The sequence below is a fragment of the Phalacrocorax carbo genome, chromosome 1 (genome assembly GCF_963921805.1).
Source record: "Phalacrocorax carbo chromosome 1, bPhaCar2.1, whole genome shotgun sequence".
NCBI lineage: Eukaryota > Metazoa > Chordata > Aves > Suliformes > Phalacrocoracidae > Phalacrocorax > Phalacrocorax carbo.
In genome coordinates this window covers 93,946,368-93,969,143 of record NC_087513.1, presented here as the reverse complement: position 1 = coordinate 93,969,143, position 22,776 = coordinate 93,946,368, and the positions used below count along the sequence as shown (strand labels likewise).

Here is a 22,776-nt window from a genome sequence, read left to right as displayed (position 1 = left end):
CTCTAGCAATACTGCCTTTATGTACTCCTTGTAAGAGCTTATTCCTATGGACACATCTGAAAGCATACACCTTAAGCAAACCTCAGCGTAACATCTAGAAAGTTCAATGTTGTTCAGGTACAAGACCAATAGCTGTATTCACTTGGACTCCAAGAAAACTGTCCAATATTCAAGGACCACTCCCTCCAAGCTCAAGATCGGTGCATCCCCAGGAGGAAGAAGTCAGGCAGAGGAGCCAGGAGACCTGCATGGATGAGCAAAGATCTTCTAGAAAAACTTAAATGGAAGAAGGAGATTTATAGTATGTGGAAAAAGGGACTGGCCACTTGGGAGGAATATAGGAAGGTTGTCAGGGTATGTAGAGTTGCAATGAGGAAGGCCAAGGCCCACTTGGAACTAAATCTGGAAAGGGATGTCAAGGATAACAAGAAGGGCTTCTTCAAATACATCAGTAGTAAAAGAAAGACTGGGGAAACTGTGGCCCCTTGCTGAATAAGACGGGTGCCCTGGTGATGGGTGATGCAGAGAAGGCAGAGTTACTGAATGCCTTCTTTGCTTCAGTCTTTACTGCTAAGGCTGGCCCTCAGGCATCCCAGCCCCAGAGGTGAGAGAGAAAATCTGGAGAAAGGATGAATTCTGCTTGGTTGAGGAGGATTGGGTCCGAGATGATTTAAGCAAACTGGATCCTCACAAATCCATGGGCCCCAATTGGATGCACCCATGAGTGCTGAGGGAGCTGGTGGATGCTGTCACTAAGCCACTCCCCATCATCTTGGAAAGATCATGGAGGACAGGAGAGGTGCCCAAGTACTGGAGGGTAGTCAAAGTCACTCCAGAATTCAAAAAGGGCAAGAAGGAGGACCCAGGAAACTATAGGCCAGTCAGCCTCACCTCCATCCCCAGAAAGGTGATGGAACTCCGAAGGTCATCTCCAGGCATGTAGAGGAAAAGCAAGTTATCAGAAGGAGTCAACAGGGATTCACCAAGGGGAGATCATGCTTGACCAACCTGATAGCCTTTGGTGATGGCCTGACTGGCTGGGTAGATGAAGGGAGAGCAGTGGATGTTGTTTACCTCAACTTCAGCACCACTTTTAATGCTATCTCCCATAACATCGTCATAGGTAAGCTTAGGAAGTGTGGGTTAGATGAGTAGACTGTGAGCTGGATTGAGAACTGGCTGAACAGCAGAGCTCAGAGGGTCGTGATCAGTGGCACAGAGTCTGTTTGGAGGCCTGTCACTAGTGGTGTTCCCCAGGGGTCTGTGCTGCATCCAGTCCCGTTCAACATATTCATCAATGACCTGGATGAAGGGATGGAGTGTGCCCTCAGCAAATTTGTTGATGGCACAAAACTGGGAGGAGTAGCTGATCCACCTGAAGGCTGTGCTGCCATCCAGTGAGACCCGGACAGGCTGGAGAGCTGGGCTGAGGGGAACCTCATGAAATTCAACAAAAGCAAGTCCAAAGTCCTGCACCTGGGGAGGAAAAACCCTATGCACCAGGACAGGTTGGGGGTTGACATACTGGAAAGTGGCTCTGTTGAGAAGGACCTGGGAGTGCTGGTGGAGAGCAAGCTGACCATGAACCAGCAATGTGCCTGTGTGGCCAAGAAGGCCAATGGTATCCTGGGGTATGTTAAAAGGAGGGTGGCCAGCAGGTCAAGGCAGGTTATCCTCCCCCTCTACTCTGCCCTAGTGAGGCCACATCTGGAGTACTGTGTCCAGTTCTGGGCCCCCCAGTTGAAGAAAGACAGGGAACTACTGAAGAGCGTCCAGCAGAGAACTACGAAGATGGTCAGGGGACAGGAGCATCTCTCTCTTGAGGAAAGGCTGAGACCCTTGGGCTTCTTCAGCCTGGAGAAGAGAAGACTGAGTGGGGATCTTATCAATATTTATAAATATCTGAAGGGTGGGTCAAGAGGATGGGGCTGGACTCTTTTCAGTGGTGCCCAATGACAGGACAAGGAGCAATGGGCACAAGTTGGAACACAGGAAGTTCCACCTGAATATGAAAAAAATTGTCTTTACTGTGAGGGTGCCAGAGCACTGGAACAGGCTGCCCAGAGAGGTTGTGGATTCTGTCTGTGGAAATACTCAAAATCCACCTACATGAAGCCCTGTGCCCCCTGCCCTAGGTGTACCTGCTCAAGCAGGGGGGTTGGACAAGATGATCTCCAGAAGTCCCTTCCAACCCTTACCGGTCTGTGATTCTGTGATTCCTTGATTCTCTATAGTTTCCATCCTTTACACAACAAATCAGTTACCCAGCTTTGAGTGTCCAAAAAGACATGGCACCTCCTCGGTGCAAAGCAAGACTGCAAGAACTACATATGGCCAAAGCATGTCTAAATAAGATGGTAGGCATAAAGCAAGGGGTGAGAAGCATATTTAGGACAGTGCAGGCAAAGGCTTGATAAGGTCCTGTGGGCAGAATCAGGCTCATCTTTATAACCAAGTTAACTCTGCAGTTGGAATTTTGTCAGAATTAGCATCGGGTGGCAAGGAAAAGGGCTAACTAGAAATTAGGCGATGAAACTGGCTAGTGAAAAAGAACTCGGGCCTAATCACAGGAAATTGCTAGCAATGAAACCTGTCCAATAATCTTCAAAGTCATGAAGCCTGCTGGGCTCAGACTTAGTAGAGATGAGCACTGGGAGAGAAGACATTATAGGGAAAAAGGTCTCTCCTCCTTGTAATTTTTTATGCACTTACAAATGTGGAAGACCATCAAAAAGAGCTGATTTTATGTGAGAAGCTTTATGCTGTCAGAGCTGTATTTTATGAATATTTTTCCCCTTCCTACTGAAGCAATGAGTCATGTCGTCTTCATCGATAAACAATACCTATTTTTATTTTACCTTGCAAGAAAATGAATTACTTTGTGGAAGCCTTTTGATTTGTTAGTGAAACTTTTCTAAAATAAAGCTCCTGCTGGACTAAATAGACAGGTCTCCAAAGTTTTAGTGTTTCGAGTAACTTACCAGCTGACAATTGTGTAATTCACTGCAAGTATAAGAAAAGCAAAGGCATAATGCCAGCAATAGCACATGGTCAGGAACATCATATTAGTATGATCCATCTGATTCCACTCTGGACTCCCATTTGGAGGATAAAGCACAAAACCGATCTGTAATAAAATAAAAGATATTTAGCAAATGCCATTTGATGTATATCCCATGCGGTATCATGTATCATGCTACACATCACAAGGCAGACATTTCATTTACTTATGGTGCTGATTATTTCTATGATTAATATTAAAAACAATTTTGCGGTCACACTTGGATGCAAACGATCATTTTACACAGTTTTGTGCAGAAATGCCTTTGGAGATCCCTTGCTCTTGCCCAGTGAATTAAGGACCTGGGAAAGATCAGAGCTTGGAAAGATCAAATTCAGATTTATGTATAACCTGAGAAACTAGTAATCCCATGGCTACACAGGGTCTGCCTTGACAAGCACCAGTCCTCTGTACTGCCTAATACTTTTCAAAGTCACCACTCAGCAGTTTAGCTGAGAATTTAGGACCTGAGAAGAGGAAGAGAGGAAGGAGGAGGGGAGGAGTGCATTTTGCATTTCCATGCAGAGAATTCAGTGAATGAGGGTGTTGATGAGACAGAAAGAAAGTCTCTTTACCTTTTACAAATTTGTCATGCTGCAGCCAGTATGTGGTTTACAGTCACACATACCGTTGAAGTCTGATGTGGGTGTGAAAAAAGCCACACTTAAATCTCTTGTATTTTTAGTTCTTCAGTTTTTTACTTTGAAACAAAACTCACATTGTCTCCGGAGCTAAAGAAATAACTTGTTCTTAAATTAGATTAGGCACACAACAAAAATAAATGGTTGCATCTAACTCCTCTTACGTAAAGCTTCTTAAATCACTGAAGAAATGTTTACAAACAAGAAAATAAAACACCAAGTGCTGCAGCACCAGATTCTTGAGTTCACTTATAGAAAAATACTGCTGTTTCAGAGGTCTGTCTTCTTGCCAGAGCAAGTATTTAAATATTTGATTTGGTGCTGAGTGTCCAGTTCTCCTAAGGAACAGCAAACTTTTTTATTAATCGTGTCTGGCCAGAATATAAAAAAGGGAAGCCAGTCTAGACATGCCGGAAAGAAAAATCACTGAAGTGACCTCAGTTCTCCACTATAAGATGAAACACACATCCGCACTAGTGCTCCTATTTCTTTGTTACAAGATCGCAGCAGTTCATTAAATTCTCTCCCTTGTTTGACAGCAAAGAAAGGGTTGGTATCAAATATCTATTAATTGGATAGGATCACAAGTAAGTGAAGGAATGGCAGCTACATTTTGAAGAGTCCTTTTGGGAGCCACATCCCAAAGTAACCCTAAGGTTACTTCTTCTCCTCAATTCCTGAATACTGGAAAAGCATGAGGCTTTACATCACTCAGTCTCTTAATGCAAATCGGGAGCTCAAATACCTTTTAAACCTAGATTACTACTGTTGAAATGCTTTTTAGAAAGTAGAAAGAGGCAGCCAACATGAAAGATAACTTGCACCTTCGTTCCTCTTCCCACAATGTCAATGGGTGCTTTGCCTCACCTGCCCAGTACTCTGCTGGGCATTTAGTCACTGCTCCGGCAGCTGACAGCAGGGACTGGCTTCATAAAGAGCAGCATACGTTGCCGGGCTGTAAAATCACCGCCATTTGGCTGGCAAATTTTGAGCAGGATGGTACAGAGATCAGAGGGGATGTTCTGTTGCAAGGGAGAGCTCAGCAAAACCATCTTAGCTTTTTTATTGATTCAAATAAAAGAGACTAGAAGGAGAATGTCTTTTTCATCTATAAAACAGATAGGATAAATACTTTCATCTCTTTAAAGGGACATTAAGAATGTATTGTTTTCTATGACACCTTTGAGGTCTGTTTTTAAAAGGCATATTATATTACCTGCAAAATATCTGCAAAGGGTAAATGACGAATTTTGGTGAAGGAAGAAATCCCTAAGGCAGAAAAGTGACCTACCTGCCAGAACCAGCTGCCTTGTAATATGCAGAGGCTTGTACGGAGCATCTCTAGGACAATACTGCCACGGAAGAAAACTTCCAGAAATATGCAAACAGCAGCGCCAAAGATAGCAAATAGCAATAACTGATGAACATGAACATCCAGCATGGCTCTCCCATGAAGATGGTAGCAAAAGAGAAAACCTGGAAAAAATTAAGTGATCAGTTTAGGACGTTTTTTTCCCTTGTAATCTCCCTGCATCTGCTTTTAGACAACAGTGAACCTTTAGCATTTGTCTTTATGCCAATAACACCTCCTCAGTTGAACTGAGAGTAGTTTTTAAGACTGATGCCTACGTTCTGTGTACTCCCACTCTTGAGCTCAGCCCAGGAAATTGGATGGGAGGGTGCAGCTCTGTCACCTTTCGTTTAAAACACATTAACAAGAAGTCTCATTCATCTCTCTCTGCAGTGTAACAAAAGGGGTGCTATGAGATATACTGTGCATACAGAAAACATAAATTGAGTGTTTCTCCAGTGCAATGCCAGCGTGTGACTGGTGTGCAGGTAGATGCGCTCACACTGGCTTTAGCCAACATGTTGCATACCATGTCAGTACATACATTGAAACATATGCCCCAGCTACCGAGCACTTACCCAAAACAGGCTTGTGCTATTAACATTCCTGTTGCTATCTACCTGAGCCTGTTAGGAAAGCACAGATACACCTCTACAATGTGTTATCATGCTCTGGGCTGCAGTGGAGACAAACCCTCAGTAGTTTAAGGAGGGCCAAGACTGACCTTTTTTAAGCATTTCAGGGAGTTAAACACCCAGCTCCTGTAGGCTCATTCTCTAAGGCTGGTTTGAGATTCCCAGACCAAAGACTGATTCCCCTCTGCAAGTTTCACATGAACCTCTGCAGGGAGAGGTAAACTGACCTTCAATAAACACTGCTAAGGAAAGCATCATCCTGTCCATGGCCACTGGCAATGCATTGGTCCCGTGAGCCACAATGTCAACCAGCCCTGAAATGCCATAGAAGAGGTACATGGTGGCATGTTGCCAGTTCATCAAGTGATCCCAGTGCTTTTCCTCATAATTATACAACTTCAGGTGAGGTCCATCGGGAACAAACTGCTCGGCCACCATTCCTGTGCATGAGAAGAAAAGTATAACTGTTTTTCCTGGTGCTTAAGGTTTAGATTGATGATAAGTCTTTATAAAACGATAGAGGCAACACTATATCCCCCTGCAGCATACTGCCAGTCAGTTTCGGGTTTATTCTGGTTGCCTGAGGATTTCTCTGGGTGATTGCTATGTATTACTCCCTTCTGCCCAGTTGAGAGATTCCCAGTAAAGGTTTTAACATGTTGTCCAACTTCAAGTGAAAATGCACAGAGGCCTCAAAGGTATTAATTTTATATAACTTTTCAAGGAAATAGGCAGTGGGTGGAGGACAGATGAAATAAGTTGCTATACTGAGGGAAAGACCACAGAGTGAGCTCAAGCATATATTAAGTATCACATAATCTGGAGAGAAGAAAGCCAGAGGAAACCAGGCTTCAGCTCCACTCCTGGTGGGAATATTTGCATCTTGCAGTTTCCAGCAGTGAAAATGGAGACAGCTATTCTGTGCTGCTTTTTTGTCTTAAAAACAATTGCTATTGTAGTAGTCCTCTGACTGAATTGTTCAGCTGCGTTTCCCAGTGGTTCAGACATGAGCGTAACACATGCTGAAGTCCCCAAAAGAAAGATTTACCATTTCAGTCCCCTGCAATATGCAGGAAGGCAGAGTTCAGACTCTAATTCAAAAGGGTTTTTTTTTCTATAAAACCATAAAAGGAAATCCCTCCACCATGCAAAGTTATTAAAGGTCCCATGAGAATGTATACTGAATTAGTATTTGAATTGCTTTTCCACCGCCTCCCTTACCTTGGCCCCTCAGTGTGTTGCTAACTAGCTGCAGTACTCCTGCAAGGGGAAAGCTGCTTTTAGATACTTTTTAAGATCAGTGAAGTTTGGGAAGGGTTTAAAATATGTTATGCTTTCAAAATGTTAAAATTAATTATATTGTTTATAAAGTGTGGGCCAGTATCCTGCTGTATAAGTAGATATGCTGCAGACCAAATGCAGTATTCTTCCATCTTTATTTCAAGTTTTACTAACACAGAAACAGCAGGTTTTACTCCTTCTGCTGCTTTTACTGTGTGTCCTTGCCAGATTTTCTTGACCATGTTTTTGACTGGAATTGAAATTACCATATGTTAAAATAATAGCTTTTTGTTTCAGGGTGAAAATAAAAACACTAGATGAGTGTTTTAGCTGCCCAACTACCTCTAGACACCGACCGGGAGATTTGTAGGAAAGATGTCCCCGCTCATACCTCAAAATGAACGCTATTATTTAAGTTTTGATAAATTTTTAAAGCAAATCAAATTGTATACTGGACACATCACTTCAGTGTTGATGATTCTTAACTGATTCAACTCCCAAAGGGGAAGGAAAAGCAAGAACAAGATTTTGGCACAGCCTGCACCTTGATTAGAAACCAGACAACTCTGAGCATCTAAAGAAGAGTAGATAGATACAATCTAAAAATCTAAAAAGACTACAAACAAAGATCCTTTCCAACTTGAGAGCCACATGTGCTGAGCTCCCCAGGTCCCATTATTTAGCTTGCTGCTCTATAAAGGTAAATTGGTAACATATAGCCTGCTGGAACGTAAACAAGATCTAGGCACTTCCGGTCGGCTGCACAGCTCACTAAACCATCCCCATGGGTTTGTACCCAGGCCAGTCCACAACAGAAGGAGAAACACCCCCTGCCCCACCCCATTGCAATGGTCCTGAAGCAATAAGATCTGGAGTTCAGTCTTTCTTTGCGAATGTTTTCACTTTTGAATGACATTAATGAAGAAGCATCTGCATTTACTTATTTTATAACTCAGTGGAGACTACCAACATCTGAGGTGACTGGATTCAAAATGGAAAAGCAACCCCCCCCACAGCCTGGTGCTCCCAGTCTGCATGTGTGAGCCCCTTGCCTAAACACCTCATCTCCCTCCCTGAAGTAGTGAACAGCATATGAACACTCAGATTGACTAGCTGTGTAGTAGTCAGGAGACCTTAAAGAATCTCCAGAGAGCACTATGGATGGAAACCATGTTACAGTAATAACTATGTAAATAATAGCAGTAGTCCCACTAGTTCTTAGTTTCATGGCATTTAAAGAATAAAATACCAAAACTACAACAATATATTTTATCAGAGAACAAAATAAATTAAGAAAAAAGTGTAAAAAGGCACAGCCTTTTTGTCGTCTGACCCAAGTCCACCTTACTTACCAATCAGGGCAAAGACAGCTTTGATGATCCCCTCAACAAACTCCAAGCGCTGAAATCCTGCCCTGGAGCCAAGATAGCAAGCATTCTTGTTTTTTCGACAGGCATACTTCAGTGGATATTTCACTGACCACCACAAGCCAAAAAGAAGGAAAAAGCTTCCAGGGAGGGCATGCCCTTTGAAATTGCCCATGGTTTTCTGCTAGGTGATACCTGAGGGTGAAAGAAATGCAGATCGATTATGGGAATAGTAGGAGAATTCTGTGGGTATCTCCTTGCATAGATCAAAAGGGTGTCACTGAATTAAATACTCACACTTTATTTAAAAATAAATTTAGGTACTTGTCTTCCCTGGCTGTTCAAAATGCCCAGCCAGTCTCCACAGTTTCATAGCTTTGCAGAACAAGAGTAAGATACCCAACTGCCAGTCAGCTGACCTGAAATGCAGAGCTGGCAGGCGGCAAGTTAAGAGAAAAAAAGCCATAGTACACTATGTCATACTGTTGAAGTATGAAGAGAGAACATGAATATTCACAATTTGTTTTTTTTCACCTTTAGAGGGGGTTTTATGTTTCTTTACTCCACAAACAGAAAACAAGACAGTAACTGACTGAAGGAAAAATGAATGGTATACAGATCCAGTTCACTAATAAATTGTAACTATTCACTAATAAAGTGTAGTTTATATTTCGATCCCGATCTCTCATAATGATTTACAAACATTGACACATTCTCAATATTTGATAGGCAAATTATGCACTCACAACTAGATATATATTATCAAGTACATCAGGTGATAACGTCATTAGTTATCCAGTGTTTTGCAGTCATTTAAAAGCAGTGGCATTAATAAAAACTTGTAATACTGGTCATCATCCCAACTTTTAGGAGAGTCAACTTAACTCCAATAACTTCTTCATTAAAATGCCAGTTCTAACATTAAATTGCAATTTTTCTTTAAGTTGTTATAAATTGACTTGTGCATTGTGACCCAAAGGCATACTAAATCTTTGCACAGGCAACAATCAAGAATAACCACTTCAGAAGCATTGGCAACCTGTACTTTCTGTTATTATCATTGCTGACTTAAAAATCTGATCACCATGCTACACTGGAGCTATCTGGTTATGAATAGAACATGGAGGCTCTGGTATATTTTTCTTTTCAGTAAGTATTTCCTATGGTCAGCTCTGCATAAGGAGTTTTAAACTGTGGCTTGTGGGCCATGGAGTACTTGCAGATGGTTCACGTAATGCTGTCTAGTCACGTAGCATGAGCCCTCTCCTATTTCTGGAGGCTAAACTCCACTGAAAGCATTTTTCTTTTTTTTTTTTTTGAGAAGAGAAACTTTTCCACATGCACAAGTCCTGAAGCTGCCATAAGACTATTACCCAACTGCATGAGGAGAGGGTGACCTATATAGCCACAAAGGAGAAGAAAAAAAAAAACAACTGTTCATGCTTAGCATGAGGAAGGTTGTGATTTAAACTGGGTTGCTGAAGCGGGTCTTGCCTCTGCTGCCTGTCCCCTCCTCTTCCAGAGCTGATTTCTCCCACTGTAAGGGCTGCAGAAGAAGAGGAGCAAGCTTTAAAAGCTTCCCCTGGGTAGAACTCCCCTTAGCTAAGTTCTAGGAAAGTATTGCTGAAGTACAAGAAAAGGGAAACGTGATACTGGTTCCCCAAGCAAGCCCATTTCTTATGTGTCCTCACAGGTATTGCCAGTGCTGGCATCTGCATATCAGAGCCTGGAAGGAAAGTGTGCTGAGATGGCTGCACTGAACCCAGGGAAGGCTTCCAGGGAAGGAGTGCCTGCCAGCCATGGGGCAGCCAAAGGGGGAACGTGTTTACATATTCTTAAGAAACATAAAGGACTCCATTTGGGATTTCTGCTGTGTGGGGAAGGGCTGCTGCATGCCACTCATCTCCCAACAAGAAGAAAAGCAAGGGTGGCATGCCCAGAGCTGTTGTGGGGGGCTTTGCCTCACCGGTGGCCAGCTGGCTTCTCAGATCAGAGCAACAAAAGCTGTGAGGAGGAGCGAGCAGTGGCAGACCCAGCAGGCTGCTCTCAGCATGGGCACCCCAGCCACCTGGATGGTGATGACCGCCTCCATCTCTGCTCACAGAATGCTGAATTAAGCTCTAAACCTCGCAGGGGCTGAGCACATGTTAGTGGTGCCCAATCAGCTTGCTTGTGAGCTGAGTATCTCCGCTCCTGGCCCAGGGTGGACTGGGCAGGGCAGGAGGAGGAGGTAGCAGTCAAGGGTCCAAGGGTCAGGAGACCCTTTCTCTGCTTTCTCTGCCTCCCCACCACCCTTAAAGTCCTGCTGGGTTGATGCCTGTGTGTCTTATTTGCAGGTGGGAAAGCACTGCTCTCTCGAGCAGCCTACAGCACAGTCAGGTTCTCAGTGGTGCAGCTGAGGGGCTCAGCCCCACAAGTTAGACCCATCCCCCATGGTCTCACAGGAGAGGTACTTCATGTCAGGACATCTCAGTTCAAAGAGTCTGACCAGCTTGTGCATCACTGCCAGTACCCACTGCGCCGTTTTTTTGCCTCAAAAAAGGGCAGTACTAACAGGACCTGAAGTTTTAGATTAAACTTTGCTTTAAACTTTGAAACACTACTTTTGCTTTGAAAGCCTTAATTTCTGTTTCTTCTAAAACTTGCTGGCCTGAAAGGCATTGCTGTCTTTTCAGACACGTTGGTTTTTTTCTTCTTTGAATGGAAGAAAGGGGGAGGAGTGGGGAGTGGCCTTTCCTCGCCATATGTCTGATCTCACTGAACACCATTCATTAGAAAGACTTTATTCAGTAGATATTTTATTATTCACCACAGGTCCACAGCACTCCAAATGGAAAGATTTACCCTGTACCCCACATCAAAGTGAGATGCTGGATTAAAAAGGTAAATTAAAGCTATGAAAAGCCTCCCTCTAGGAGAGTACAGCTGCAGTAAGAGTCAAATGAAGAACAGTGTATTAATGTCATTTTAGTGCACTGTATAGGAAACTTCGAAAGTAATTCTCAACCTGTAAATTCACACCTGGGTTATCTAGAGCTCTAATCACTGTAGGATTTTTCTGCCCTAAACCTGGGCAATCCATCAAGATACTCTATTTAAAGCTATTTTTTGCCTTTCAAAACACAGGAAAAGATGAAAAGGAAAAGACTGGTACAGTAGCTACTGCTGCATATCCAGTATAAACAAAACAGAACCAGAAAGTTTGATTTTTTGCTATAAGCAATACAATCTTCTTAGCTTTGGAGAGTGTAAACTTCAGTTTGAGTTCATCCAAAGATGTTAGGGATTATTTGTAGGATTTCTTTAGGCAAAGACATGTCAGATCTGCCAGCCAGCTGCTGTGGCAGACCTTTGGAACACTGAATCTCAACACAATCAGCTTTTGAAAGAAGTTATATGAATTATACTTTAAATCCTTAGTAAACCTGAAAACATCAGTACAGAGCTCACCTTAGACTGATTAAACTTCCCAATTAATAAATTTTCTCTTATCAGGCCTAAGAGTTTATTTTGGCGAGGCTGGCAGTCAACTGCCACCACCCACAGTTTTGATGTGACTGAGAAGTTTTGCCTGCAAGTAAACCAGGTGATATTGCATGGTTTGGGGGCTTAGCATGACACTGAGGACATGGCGAGGATAAGGAGAGCCTCCCCTGCAGGAAGATCACTGCGGCGTCAGGAGGTGGATCTGGGAGGTGTGAGGTGGGGGTGCAATGGCAGGTGAAAGGAGAGGACAGGATGACAGGCTGCTGCTTTTCCACACTGTGCTTTGGCAACCCCCTGTGCAGCCTGGGACAGAGCAGCTCCTGCCAGCTCTTCTGCACGGCTTGGGAGCCAGCCAGTTTTAGTATCTCAGGTGGTATTTATTGGATAAAGATGGCATCAGTGTGTTATGACAATACTTAATGAATTTGAGGGTTTCTTTTTTACAAAGCCTTATCTCATAAGCTAGCAAACAGATCACTGGAGGACTGACATTGCAAATGTGCAAATCCCAGACCCTCTTCTATCCTCAGTGATTTCAGGGCCAGGGGTGCTGGCAGAGCCACAGCCATGTTCTTGGCAGAAAAACTTCCTTGCTGCCCACCACCTTCCCTAGAGCGCTTCATCTGCCAGAGATGGAAGCAGAGGAAATCCTGAGGCTGCCCCACAGCTGGGTGCCATGAGGTCTGAGTTCAGCCATGTGGTGTCTGCCCATGCTACCTCCACTGCCCCCCCAAAGCCACCCAGTCACACCAGGCACTGCATGCATACCTGCAGCTGATGACCTGCTTGCACAACCTCAACCCTTTCCAAATACTGCTCCTAACCCCACCAGGCAAAGACAATGGGGTTGGTGCCTACAAGAGGCATGCAGACAGACAGCGTCATCTGGCCACAGCCCTCGCTATGGATGACAAGGTTTGGCTCTCCAGCAAGTGTACACAGAATCCCTGACCATTGCTGACTGAATTACCCCTGTTACCTGCTGTGTACACCCCCAGGATCCCTTCAGGCTCACTCAGCTTTTCATGTCTCCACCCTGAAGCATCACCACCAGGACCCTTCCACCACCAGTAGCAGCCAAGGGGCCGCAGCAGCCAAGGCACCAGCTGGACTCTGGCAAAGCAAATTTTGGACTCTACCTGGGGGAAGATCCCTCCCTGCCAACTAGCAGGGCTGCCACCCCAAGGATTGTGCCCAGGAACCAGACAAGGCAAATGCTCCAGCCCAGATTCAGGCTTTTCACAGCAAGTAAGGGAGACCTTATTGCTCTCTACAACTACCTGAAAGGAGGTTGTAGTGAGGTGAGTGTTGGTCTCTTCTCCCAAGTTACTAGTGATGGGACGAGAGGAAAAGGCCTAAAGTTGTGTCAGGGGAGGTTTAGACTGGATAGTAGGAAAAATGTCTTTACTGCAAGAGTGGTCAGGCACTGGAACAGGCTGCCCAGAGAGGTGGTGGAGTCACCATCCCTGGAGGTGTTCAAAAAATGTGTAGATGTGGCCCTTCAGGGCATGGTTTAGGAGACATGGGGGTGTTGGGTTGGCGGTTGGACTTGATGATCCTAGAGGTCTTTTCCAACCTTAACGATTCTATGATTCTAAGTACTCCTTGAAAGCCTGCTCTTGGGAGGGTGAGGGGCACGCCAGAAGGGGAGGCTGCTGTCAGGGTTCAAGGGCACCCATGGGCCTTAATTGCCCCAACCAGCCTCACACAGGACCCCCACCCTGCCCAGGGGCCTGTGGTCTCAGGGGAACAAGAGAACAATTTAATTAGGCATAATTATGGCAATAAACTGAATTGTCAAGGTACTTTATAAATTTGAAGTCCCAGGCAACATTTCTGCCTCTGATTGGAATAAGGAATGAGAATAATTTACAGCTACCTGTGAGTGTGAGATGCTTTTTGTTTTTTTCCCATGTAAGAACCCCAAACATGGTTTCTCTTGCAAAAATCATAGAAAGCTGTGCATGATCCAGGCTTTTCCAGCAATTAGAAGACTGCATGGTATGGCAAAAGTGTTTTACACTCAAACTTTGCTGACCAAATATAGGTTGTTGATGGCTGCCCACAAATTCCCTATGTAGCAGCGGTGCCTTGTGGACCTGGGATGTTCGTCCCTTGGTTCAGGCTGCATCTTACTCCTTGGGGTCAGAAGGGAAAATGGGGATCTGCTGGCAAAGGAAGGGATGAGGAAAGGCAGCTTCCAAGTGAGCATTTAAGAAAAAGTGTGTATTTTTGTGGATATTAAGAGCTGCCTTTTTAGCCTGAACATTATCTCACACCAGCAGAAGCATGAAAGGCAGGCAAGAAACAGACTTACATGGTTGACTTAAACATCTTGTGACATTTTTGGGAGGGATGTTTCATCACAGTTACCAGTCTGATGCCTCATCTCTTCAGGCCACGCATGTGGGGACTCAGGCAAGACTTGCAAGTGGTATGGAGAAACTAGCTATACCACTTGGTTAGTCAAATGGCATCTCATTCACTTCTTGAAGAACTAGATTAGTTCCCTTTTTTCCCCTTCTCCCTTTAAAATAAGCCAGGGGCTTAGGCAGCGTAACCTGTACTGGACAGGGACACAAGCAGTAGCTGAGCCAGACCTTGCCCTGCAGCCGGCAGCTTTCCTTCCCTGCACGTTCTCTTGCCACAGCAGTACGCCTTGCAATTTCCTGTGTTTATCAAGCTCTGGGGGATGATAAAAAGGACTGTCAACCAGAAATATGGGATTTTTCCAGAAACGACACAAGTTACGAGGCTTCAGACTCCCTCTGCTGCAATGCATTCATTTCTGCTAGAGAACCATATGATACAAAAGTTAAACCCAAAGACGGAACATTAGCAAATTTACTGCAATGATAAAACTGAAGCGTTATTTTCCTCCCATCCACTAGATTAGGAAACAATGATGTAGAGTTTATAATATTTGATACAAAATGTTTATTTATCCATAAAAGCTGCAGGCATTGATCATTATGTCAGTGAGACTAATGCACCCAGATAAGAGGAGGAAATAACACATTTCTAGACTCTTTGTAAGCAGTACACAAGCTGTGATCGTACAGCTTTTACCAAAAACTGGAATCCAGCAAAGTTGTATGCATCTAAGACAAAAAAAATCACAGACAAGTTTACTTCAGTACCTAAGTTTCCTACTTGCAGTTTAAGATGTATTCACCAGGCAAGTGCCTTTTATCCTGCAACCATTAAACGGTAAAAATCACAGAGAGCCATGCTGATCTGAAAGACAGTGCCTGCTGTAATTACTTTGTTCACTAAATGCAGTAGTGATTTCATGTCATGACTAAAAACATTTCAGCAGCTACAGCCCCATGTTTCCAGATGAGATCACTGCTCTGGTGTTAAGGAGATACTCAGCTGGCACCTATAGTTCTTTCAGAATTAAACTGGAACTAAGTACTGTATATGCTAATGAAAGCAGGACTCAAGTCTTCTTGAAATGATAAATGACTGTACATCCTTGATATTTTTGGTTTAAAGTTGTGCAGGAGAAATATTTTCAGGTCAAAAAAAAAAAAGAATTGTCGTGAATGTCTCTGAAGCCTGTGAGAGAAGAATTCAACCCTTGATAAAATCTTCAGATCTACAAGACAGGGATGAAAACCAAAAATCACAAGAGGTAATGACTGGAAATCTATATACTGGCCTTAGAAAGGAGGGACTCCAAGACATAAACTCTCATAGTGCTGAGTTTGGGCCTACAACCTGAGCTACTCTATTTTTTTCAGTGCCTTGCATCTGTCAACAAACCCTCCTTCCCAGACACTTGTCCTTCTCAGCCCTTTGAGTGCTCCTCACTCTATTTTCTTTTATCTCTCATGACCCTCAGTTTTCCAATTTTATTTCCCCTTTCTCTGTGCATCTGCTGCCTCAATGTTTCTGCTCCCATAGTCGAGCAGGCTACCTCTAGGGGTTATCCAGGGACAACAAATACTCCATCTTACCACTGGCTCTTGATACCAGAGCAGCTGCTAGTCTATGGATGTGAAATTTTTGGACTTCGGGACTGCCAGTTTGGAGCCTTTCTTCAGATCACCACAAGTTCAAAAAGCATATACACACACAAAAAAAGAAACAACTTGTAATTGCATAGGATATATTAGAGTAGTTTTTTCCTATGAAAGATTCATAGTTTCTTTATTGGCCATAAAACCTGGTATTTCCTAGCACTGCCTGAAATAAAAGGTAAAATAGCATGGGTATGTGAGTAAACTATTGCAGGTATGACGGTGCTACCTCCTGCGGCAGTATTTTTGGCTTCAACCGCCACAGCCACTTCCCTGCCCACAGGAGCCCGGCGGTAGCCACTGCCTCCTGTGGGGTGACCTTCCAGCTGTCCCCTGTGCAGAGCAGCAGTTCCCTTCCCCGCAGGGGGTCACAGCAGACTGCTGCCCTCAAAGCGACGTGCTGCCAATGCACAGCTACACCCAATCCAGCAGACTCAAGAAAGTTTTTGATCGTGTGCGGCAGCAGCTGAGCACTGCCAAACAGACGGCATGGTGGAAGGGCGTGCTGCGACATCCCACTGCTGTGCTGCAGGAGCTCTTCACTGACATCCGAGACTGGCTCCCCCTTCCAGTCCACCTGGTGCTGGCCTCAGCTAGAGCTCTTAACGCTTCCTGATTTTAACCTGATTTGTGCCAGCTAGTGAAATTCCTATATGCTCTCTCTTTTTAAAGTCAATTCCTCTTATTGTCTTTAAAACAGCCACAGTCACTTCAATGAACCACCTCTGCAAGGCCCTAGGTATCCCTGAAGGCCCATGGTCAAGCAGAGGTCATAATGGCAGTAGGAAGATTGCTTCCTGGGTACCCTACCAAGACCAGTTTTGTAAGGTATAATCCCTGGCCGCTCCTTGTAGTTCCAGGTGTGCTCACCTACAGGTTCTCTGCTTCCTGATAGACATGCCAGAAAAATGTTGAAAGAGCAAAAGTTTGTTATATCAACTGATGATCTACTGCTCAAAGCCCAGCTCTGGAGTGGAAATGAAATATAATATGATTTGGTTTATGTTAGCATCACTTTTATGGACTTCCTCTTACAGTGTCTTCACAATACAGTCAAGGCTGTGGTGGAAGGAACTAGTAAGACCGCGAAGCTGACAGGACCACTGAAGCATGACAAATACTTGTAATACATACTAATGACCGCCTGGGCTGTGAGACTTATAGAGCACTTTACAGACTGTTAGAAGCTGCTGCAATTGTTATTTATGTTTCCAAATACCTCTTGAAGACAAGAAGACACAACCAAAAAAAGGGGTGTTTACTGGGAAAACTCAATGTTTGAGTGGCCTAAAATGCTATTTTCCACCAGCAAGGAAGCCAGGTCTGAAAGAGAAAACTGAGGAATTCTATTATTGGAGGACAGATCTTCAGGTGTGGAAGACAGGGCTTGCTGACCTCAATATGATTTACAATTCTTTGGTTGTGAGGGTTGCTCCCTTACTGTGGCTACCAGTGACTGCACGGAAAAGGCATTTAGGTTTCTCTTTGTTATGTATGGTAACAGATATTGGGGTGACTGAGGCCTTCGAATGAGATACTGGAACATTACAAAGATCACCCTGTTCTAAAGAATCACCATACCCTAACAAAATATGATAAGCAGAAGTGTCATGCTGTGCTGTGCATGCTAGTAAGCTTTCGTCTTGAGAATAGTCTCGAGTTAACAAAAATGGAACGGGTAGTCATCCCAACAAACACAAGAGCATTAATAAGCCCCTGTTGGTGTTCATATGAAAGACTGTTTTCTTACCAAAAAATTACAAACCAGCTCAGTTAGCTAATGCAATGCTTATAACAGCTCATACCTGGGCAACAAGCAGGTGACACCTGTAAGAAGCTGAACTCCTGTCCCCTACCAGGGAGGTGACTGGAAACCAGGGGCACAAGTCCAGAATATTGCCTTCTAATGGGACACTGTGCTGCGTTTTGCTGTCTCCTCCAGCTGAGATCCAGCTTCCTTTTCTTGGATCTCTTCTTTCTGAAGTTACTTGATTAAGTGGTTTTTAACCTTTAGCCATCCAGTCTGTCTGTGGAGGCACAGTTAGGTAGTGCGAGCCCCCAGGGCTCTTCAATGGCAAAGTCATTTAAAAGGAATGTTTAAATTTCCTGGATTTAGATGATGTAATCGATGATATTTGAGTGTTTAAGGCTTGCAATGTTGTGTTGTGAAAAGGATAAGAAGAATTCTAAAAAGCTTTCTTGTCAGTAATTTCCATAAAGCCTTGCAACAGAGCAGAAGGTGGGATTTGCACCTAGCGCTTTGCCTTGACTGACTTGCCTTTGTAGCTGGAAGTTTTCTCTGCAAGTCTTGTCTGTCGAGATCAGGGTGCTTGATGTACTGCTTGTCACAAGGGTGACCAAGTGCCTCTACCACCTATTGCTTCGGGGAAACACACTCTCACAGCAGAAAGGTGTGTGGGTCAGAAAAGGGAAACACTAATGAATAAATGGGAGCCTTGGCAAGGCAGTCTATAGCACTGATAATAGCCGAGACAAATGGCTGTCTGAGTTAGGCCAGCTAGAAAGAACAAAATGCCTCAGAGAAACAGGTATAGTTCCTCTTTATGGGACCACCTTGTACTCACTAAATGGGAGTCACCTAGTGCTAAACAACATTAGCAGAAATTGAAGAGTCCTCCATAATGCAAGGCTACAATAGCAGTGGTTTTAGCTCTTGCTGCCCCTCAGATGACAGAATTAATGGAGGGAGAAAGAGTAATGCTACGGAGTAACAGCTTTGTAATTTCAATCGGACCAGCAGCCGCAGGGAGGGGCTGTATCTTCTTCCAAAACCACCGGTGTTACAGATCCTACACTCTGCATCTTAGAAATGTCTCAAGTGCAAGGTCATGTGGAGCAAGAGTTTTAGGAATTTTGCCCAGATAGCATAAAAATGTTATAGAAGGCCCTGATTTAGGCATGAATTGATTAGAAGGGACTTAAGTGTCCTTTTTATCTTCTGGAGCAAAAAGCAGTGCCAGAACTCAAGGTCTAGCTCATGCTGCACAATAAGACAGGAGTGCCAGAGTAGAGTGGCACTCTACTAAAAACTAAAATAGTTCAAAAACAATGTTTGATTATCTAAAAACCCTGGGTTTGGGAACTTTCCTTGCTCATAGCTAGGAAGAGACAATCAAAGTGACCACTGCTGCCACCTGCAAGTGAGCGTGAGCATGTTTGGTCACATCTAAGAAGCAGAGTAGGAGCCAGTTGACTCAGTCTGGCACTGAGGAGACTTGATTCATGTACATCTTCAGACTGGAAGACAAGGGACCTGTTCTTGTGCTGCTGTGCTGCCCATTTGCAGTACTGAGTAAAATGATATTTCCAGGCAGATTTGGTGTGCGAGAAAGCTGTTTGCCTAAGCACAGGCATAATTATTCAAGCCACTCGTCAAGGTTCATTTGACTTTCCTGCCCCAGCAGTTATTTCTACCCACACTCTCCACAACTGAGAGGAATCTGTTTGGTTTATCTGACTCCATTTGTAAAGAGAAAAATACAGGAAAAGCCCACATAAGCAACCGTGAAAAGCAGCGAAAGACATCTGAGCGAACATTGGAAAGGTAACTCCAGAGTCAATGATGAAATTGCATCTAAAATGGATATTGAATACATTATTTTTACAAATTACAAAGTACTTGTGGTGACTTATGGTACAATGTATGCCATAATTTAAAGAGGTCTACAATAATATAAAGTGATGCAAACAAAGCTGTACATACTGGAGAAATCACAAGTCCTAGGTATGTAAATGCATAGTAATCATCATATATTCAGATTAAAAACAAAGAAGCATAAATACTTTGTTTTGAAGTACTTCTATGTTTCAGTTCTTAAGCTCTGAAATTTCAGAAAGCCACATACCAGAAAGATAATTGTTTAATATCATGTCGTTATTGGGAGGGGAGAATTGATTTATTGCTGAAAAATGGAAATTAAATGGAATGTATGCAGGGACTGTAAGTGTGTTTCCAAGAGTTAATCAATTTTGAAATAGAATAGTGAGGCTGGGATAATCTAATTTTAGGGTTCCTTTCATATAGTAAGTAGACGTGGCTACATTTAAATTCTCTTGATTTTGCCTGGAAATTCAAGTTTGGATGTACATCTCCATTTGGGACATCCAAGGAAGAGATAGGAAAAAAAATCAGGCAAGAAACTTAAAACCTATGGTGAATGTTCTATTCCCCCCCTCCCCAACAACAGTTAATCCCCCTTTGTTTAACGATCCAGAACCACTGCTGCTAAAACTCTTGTACCTGGGGTAAAATAATCCGGGTGCCTGCAAGGGCTGCAGTCGTCTTTTAACACCAGCAATCTTTTCAAAAGCTATTTCTGATTTAAAAGTCCCGGCCAGGCTTCTTACCTCAGGAGTCACCCTCATGGACCGAGGTAAGGCAAACATGGAGCAGTTGTCCCTTCACCCGGGAATATTACACACACCCTTCCCCACACGCTGCCCCCGCCGCTGCCCGCCCTGCCTTCACCCCGCGCTGCCCGCTTTGCGCGGGGGCGCAACCTGCGCGGGGGCGACCTCCGCGCAGCCTTTTCCGCACCCGGGCTCAGGGAGAGCCGGGTTGCCCTTACCTCCGCCGCCCTGCTCCCTCGCAGCCTCTTCCTCCTCCTCCCCTGCAGCCCCTCGCCCCCCTCCGAGGGGTTTCGCTGCCCCGGGGCCGCGGGATCCTCCAGCTGCGGCCGCCGGGGGATGCGCCGCCGCCGCCGCCGCCCCAGATGTTTGCGGCGCCGCCGCCCAGATGTTCCCCCGGCGGCCCCGCGGGGGGCGGGCGGTTTTCTCCCCGCCTGGCCGGGGAGGACCCAGGGCAGAGCTAAATAAAAGGGGCTGGGGGAAAGCGAGGCTGCCCGGTGCCCGCCCCCACCCTCCTGCCCCGCTTTCCAGGAGAAGCAGGCGGGAGCGGGCAGGGCTGGCGGCGGAGCTCACGGCCCTGGGCAGCGGCTCCCGCTAGCGCGGGCAGGCTAGGAAAAGTAGGAGAAGTAGAGAGACTTTCTGACACACAAACCCGCCTTTGATCGCTGCGTATAACAGAGGCCTTCCCCCCCCCCCCCCCCCCCTTTTTTTTTCCCCTCCCCTGTGGTTTTCTCCACGAAAATGAGCACCCGTGGCTGTAGTTCCTGTAATTTTGCAGGAATGTATGGCAGAGCCCTGAATCCCAAAGAAGAATGTCTAAAAATAAAATTGAAAGGAAGAAGCCATAGTTTTATTCGCAAATGTCACACTGTAGTAGATGGTGTTAGTGACGTTACTGAATCATTCACAGTGTAATGAAAGGCATCTGACACTGCACCACCTCTGTTACATTAGCCAGCAGAGAACACCAATGAAATCCTCAAATCTTACATATAGAAAAATTCTCCTTTGAGGTATTTCCCAGGAAGTTGTGATAATCAGGTTTTGAAGCTCTGTTAAACTACACTAGAAGCCTCCCTGACCCTTTCCACCCCTGTCAGCGTCAAGCTCTTGTGTTGCCGACCTCCCCCGCGGCTGTTGGAATAGCCAAGCCGAGGTGCAACTTTCCCCACCAGCTAGTCATAACTTGGGCTAAATTCTGAGACACACACCCCCTCCCCCAAGTTCCCTAATTTAAGATTTCTGCTTTTCAGGATCTGAAAGCTTTTTGCTTTGGGAAATCTGTGGATGAAATTAACTCCATGTAAAGATTAAAACTTAGATGAGCAGTGCGTTTCTGTTTTACACTTTTTCACCCTCTGTTATCTTTTCAGACAGTTCCGTCCATGCCTCTCTCTTTAGTATAAAGTGACACTTTCACTATCAGATGAAGAGTACTCCAGCAAATACCCTTCAGCATCTGGCAAGCAGATGCTTTTGCAGGTTAGGTGATGTAATGAGTACAGAGAAAAAGACAATATTTTCCAGAAGGACCACCACTCTGTAAACAGTGTTTCAGAAATCCAGCCTCTGTGGCAGCTGCTCCCCTTTCCTGGTCTTCTTTTGCAATTTTTTTTGGACAGCAGAATGCATCTCACTTAATGGCATTAATTCCTACCTAATGGATATCCTTCTGTTGCAGAAGAGTTTTCAGTTCGACTGAGCTAAGTCAGTCAATGAAACTGATAATTGTAATTACCTCATCTGTTTACCACTGGTCTGATGTGTTTGTCCTGGCAGTGGAGCGGAAATCACTTCCTGGGATCCCTCAATTCCATCCATACTTAAGATGACTCAAAAGTGATTCTAAGTAACAATTAGTGTCTTCAATGTCAAAAACTCCAATTAGCATCCCGGAAACCCTGCAGGGGTTCTGCACTTCTGCGAGGACCATTGCAGTGTGCATTAAAGTAACCACAGAGAAGTACATGCATAGCATATTCTATAAAACTGTTAGGGACTACAGAAACAACAAAGCACCCTTTGCAATTTTTTGCCAAAGGTCAACAAGAGGCCAATGGCACTGCTGCATTCAGTCAAGTTCAGACTTGCCTTGGTTTTCATCTTATTCTTTTTACTTTATTCCAAAGTTAGGAAATTAATTCACCATACCTGTTCCAAACTTAGGATACATGCCTGACACACAGGCAGGCAACAGAGCCCTCCTCTAACTGGAGGAACAGAATATTCACACATCTCTGAAAGGACTATGTGTGCTTCCCAAACTCTGGCTGGTCAAAGGAGACAAGGCATTATGTAACGCTTGTCTTGCTCAATACCAACAACAGCAAATACAAGAAAATTTAAATATGTAAAAATTAAGTAAAATTAGTTGAAAAGACTTGTTCAGAATATAGTGTGTTCAGGACCGCTTTCTGCAATACCATTGTAAGAGAAAAAATCACTAATAGATCCAGTTTACCAGTTTGTAACTAATAACATATTGGATCCATTTCATTTTTCTTCCTGCTTAATGTGTCTATCAGTGAAAGAACAATTGCCTTTAGATGCTTAATGTTGTA

General features: G+C 44.3%; 1 protein-coding gene across 3 annotated transcripts in view; it reads right to left on the bottom strand.

The window, feature by feature from the left end:
• The window catches only part of TMEM45A (transmembrane protein 45A), a 29,263-nt gene that overhangs the window by 4,275 nt on the left and 2,212 nt on the right, over nucleotides 1-22,776 (bottom strand). The window contains exons 1-5 of one of the 3 annotated variants that reach the window (XM_064467414.1): nucleotides 20,437-20,800; nucleotides 8,322-8,531; nucleotides 5,916-6,128; nucleotides 4,994-5,178; nucleotides 2,982-3,127 (exon numbers count right to left, since the gene is read on the bottom strand). In XM_064467414.1, the coding sequence (XP_064323484.1) occupies nucleotides 2,982-3,127; nucleotides 4,994-5,178; nucleotides 5,916-6,128; nucleotides 8,322-8,511 (734 nt within the window). In that variant the 5' untranslated portion in view covers nucleotides 8,512-8,531; nucleotides 20,437-20,800. Of the gene's footprint in view, nucleotides 1-2,981; nucleotides 3,128-4,993; nucleotides 5,179-5,915; nucleotides 6,129-8,321; nucleotides 8,532-20,215; nucleotides 20,257-20,436; nucleotides 20,801-22,776 lie in introns of those variants that run through there. The other 2 variants (XM_064467426.1, XM_064467421.1) reach the window with 2 other exon arrangements.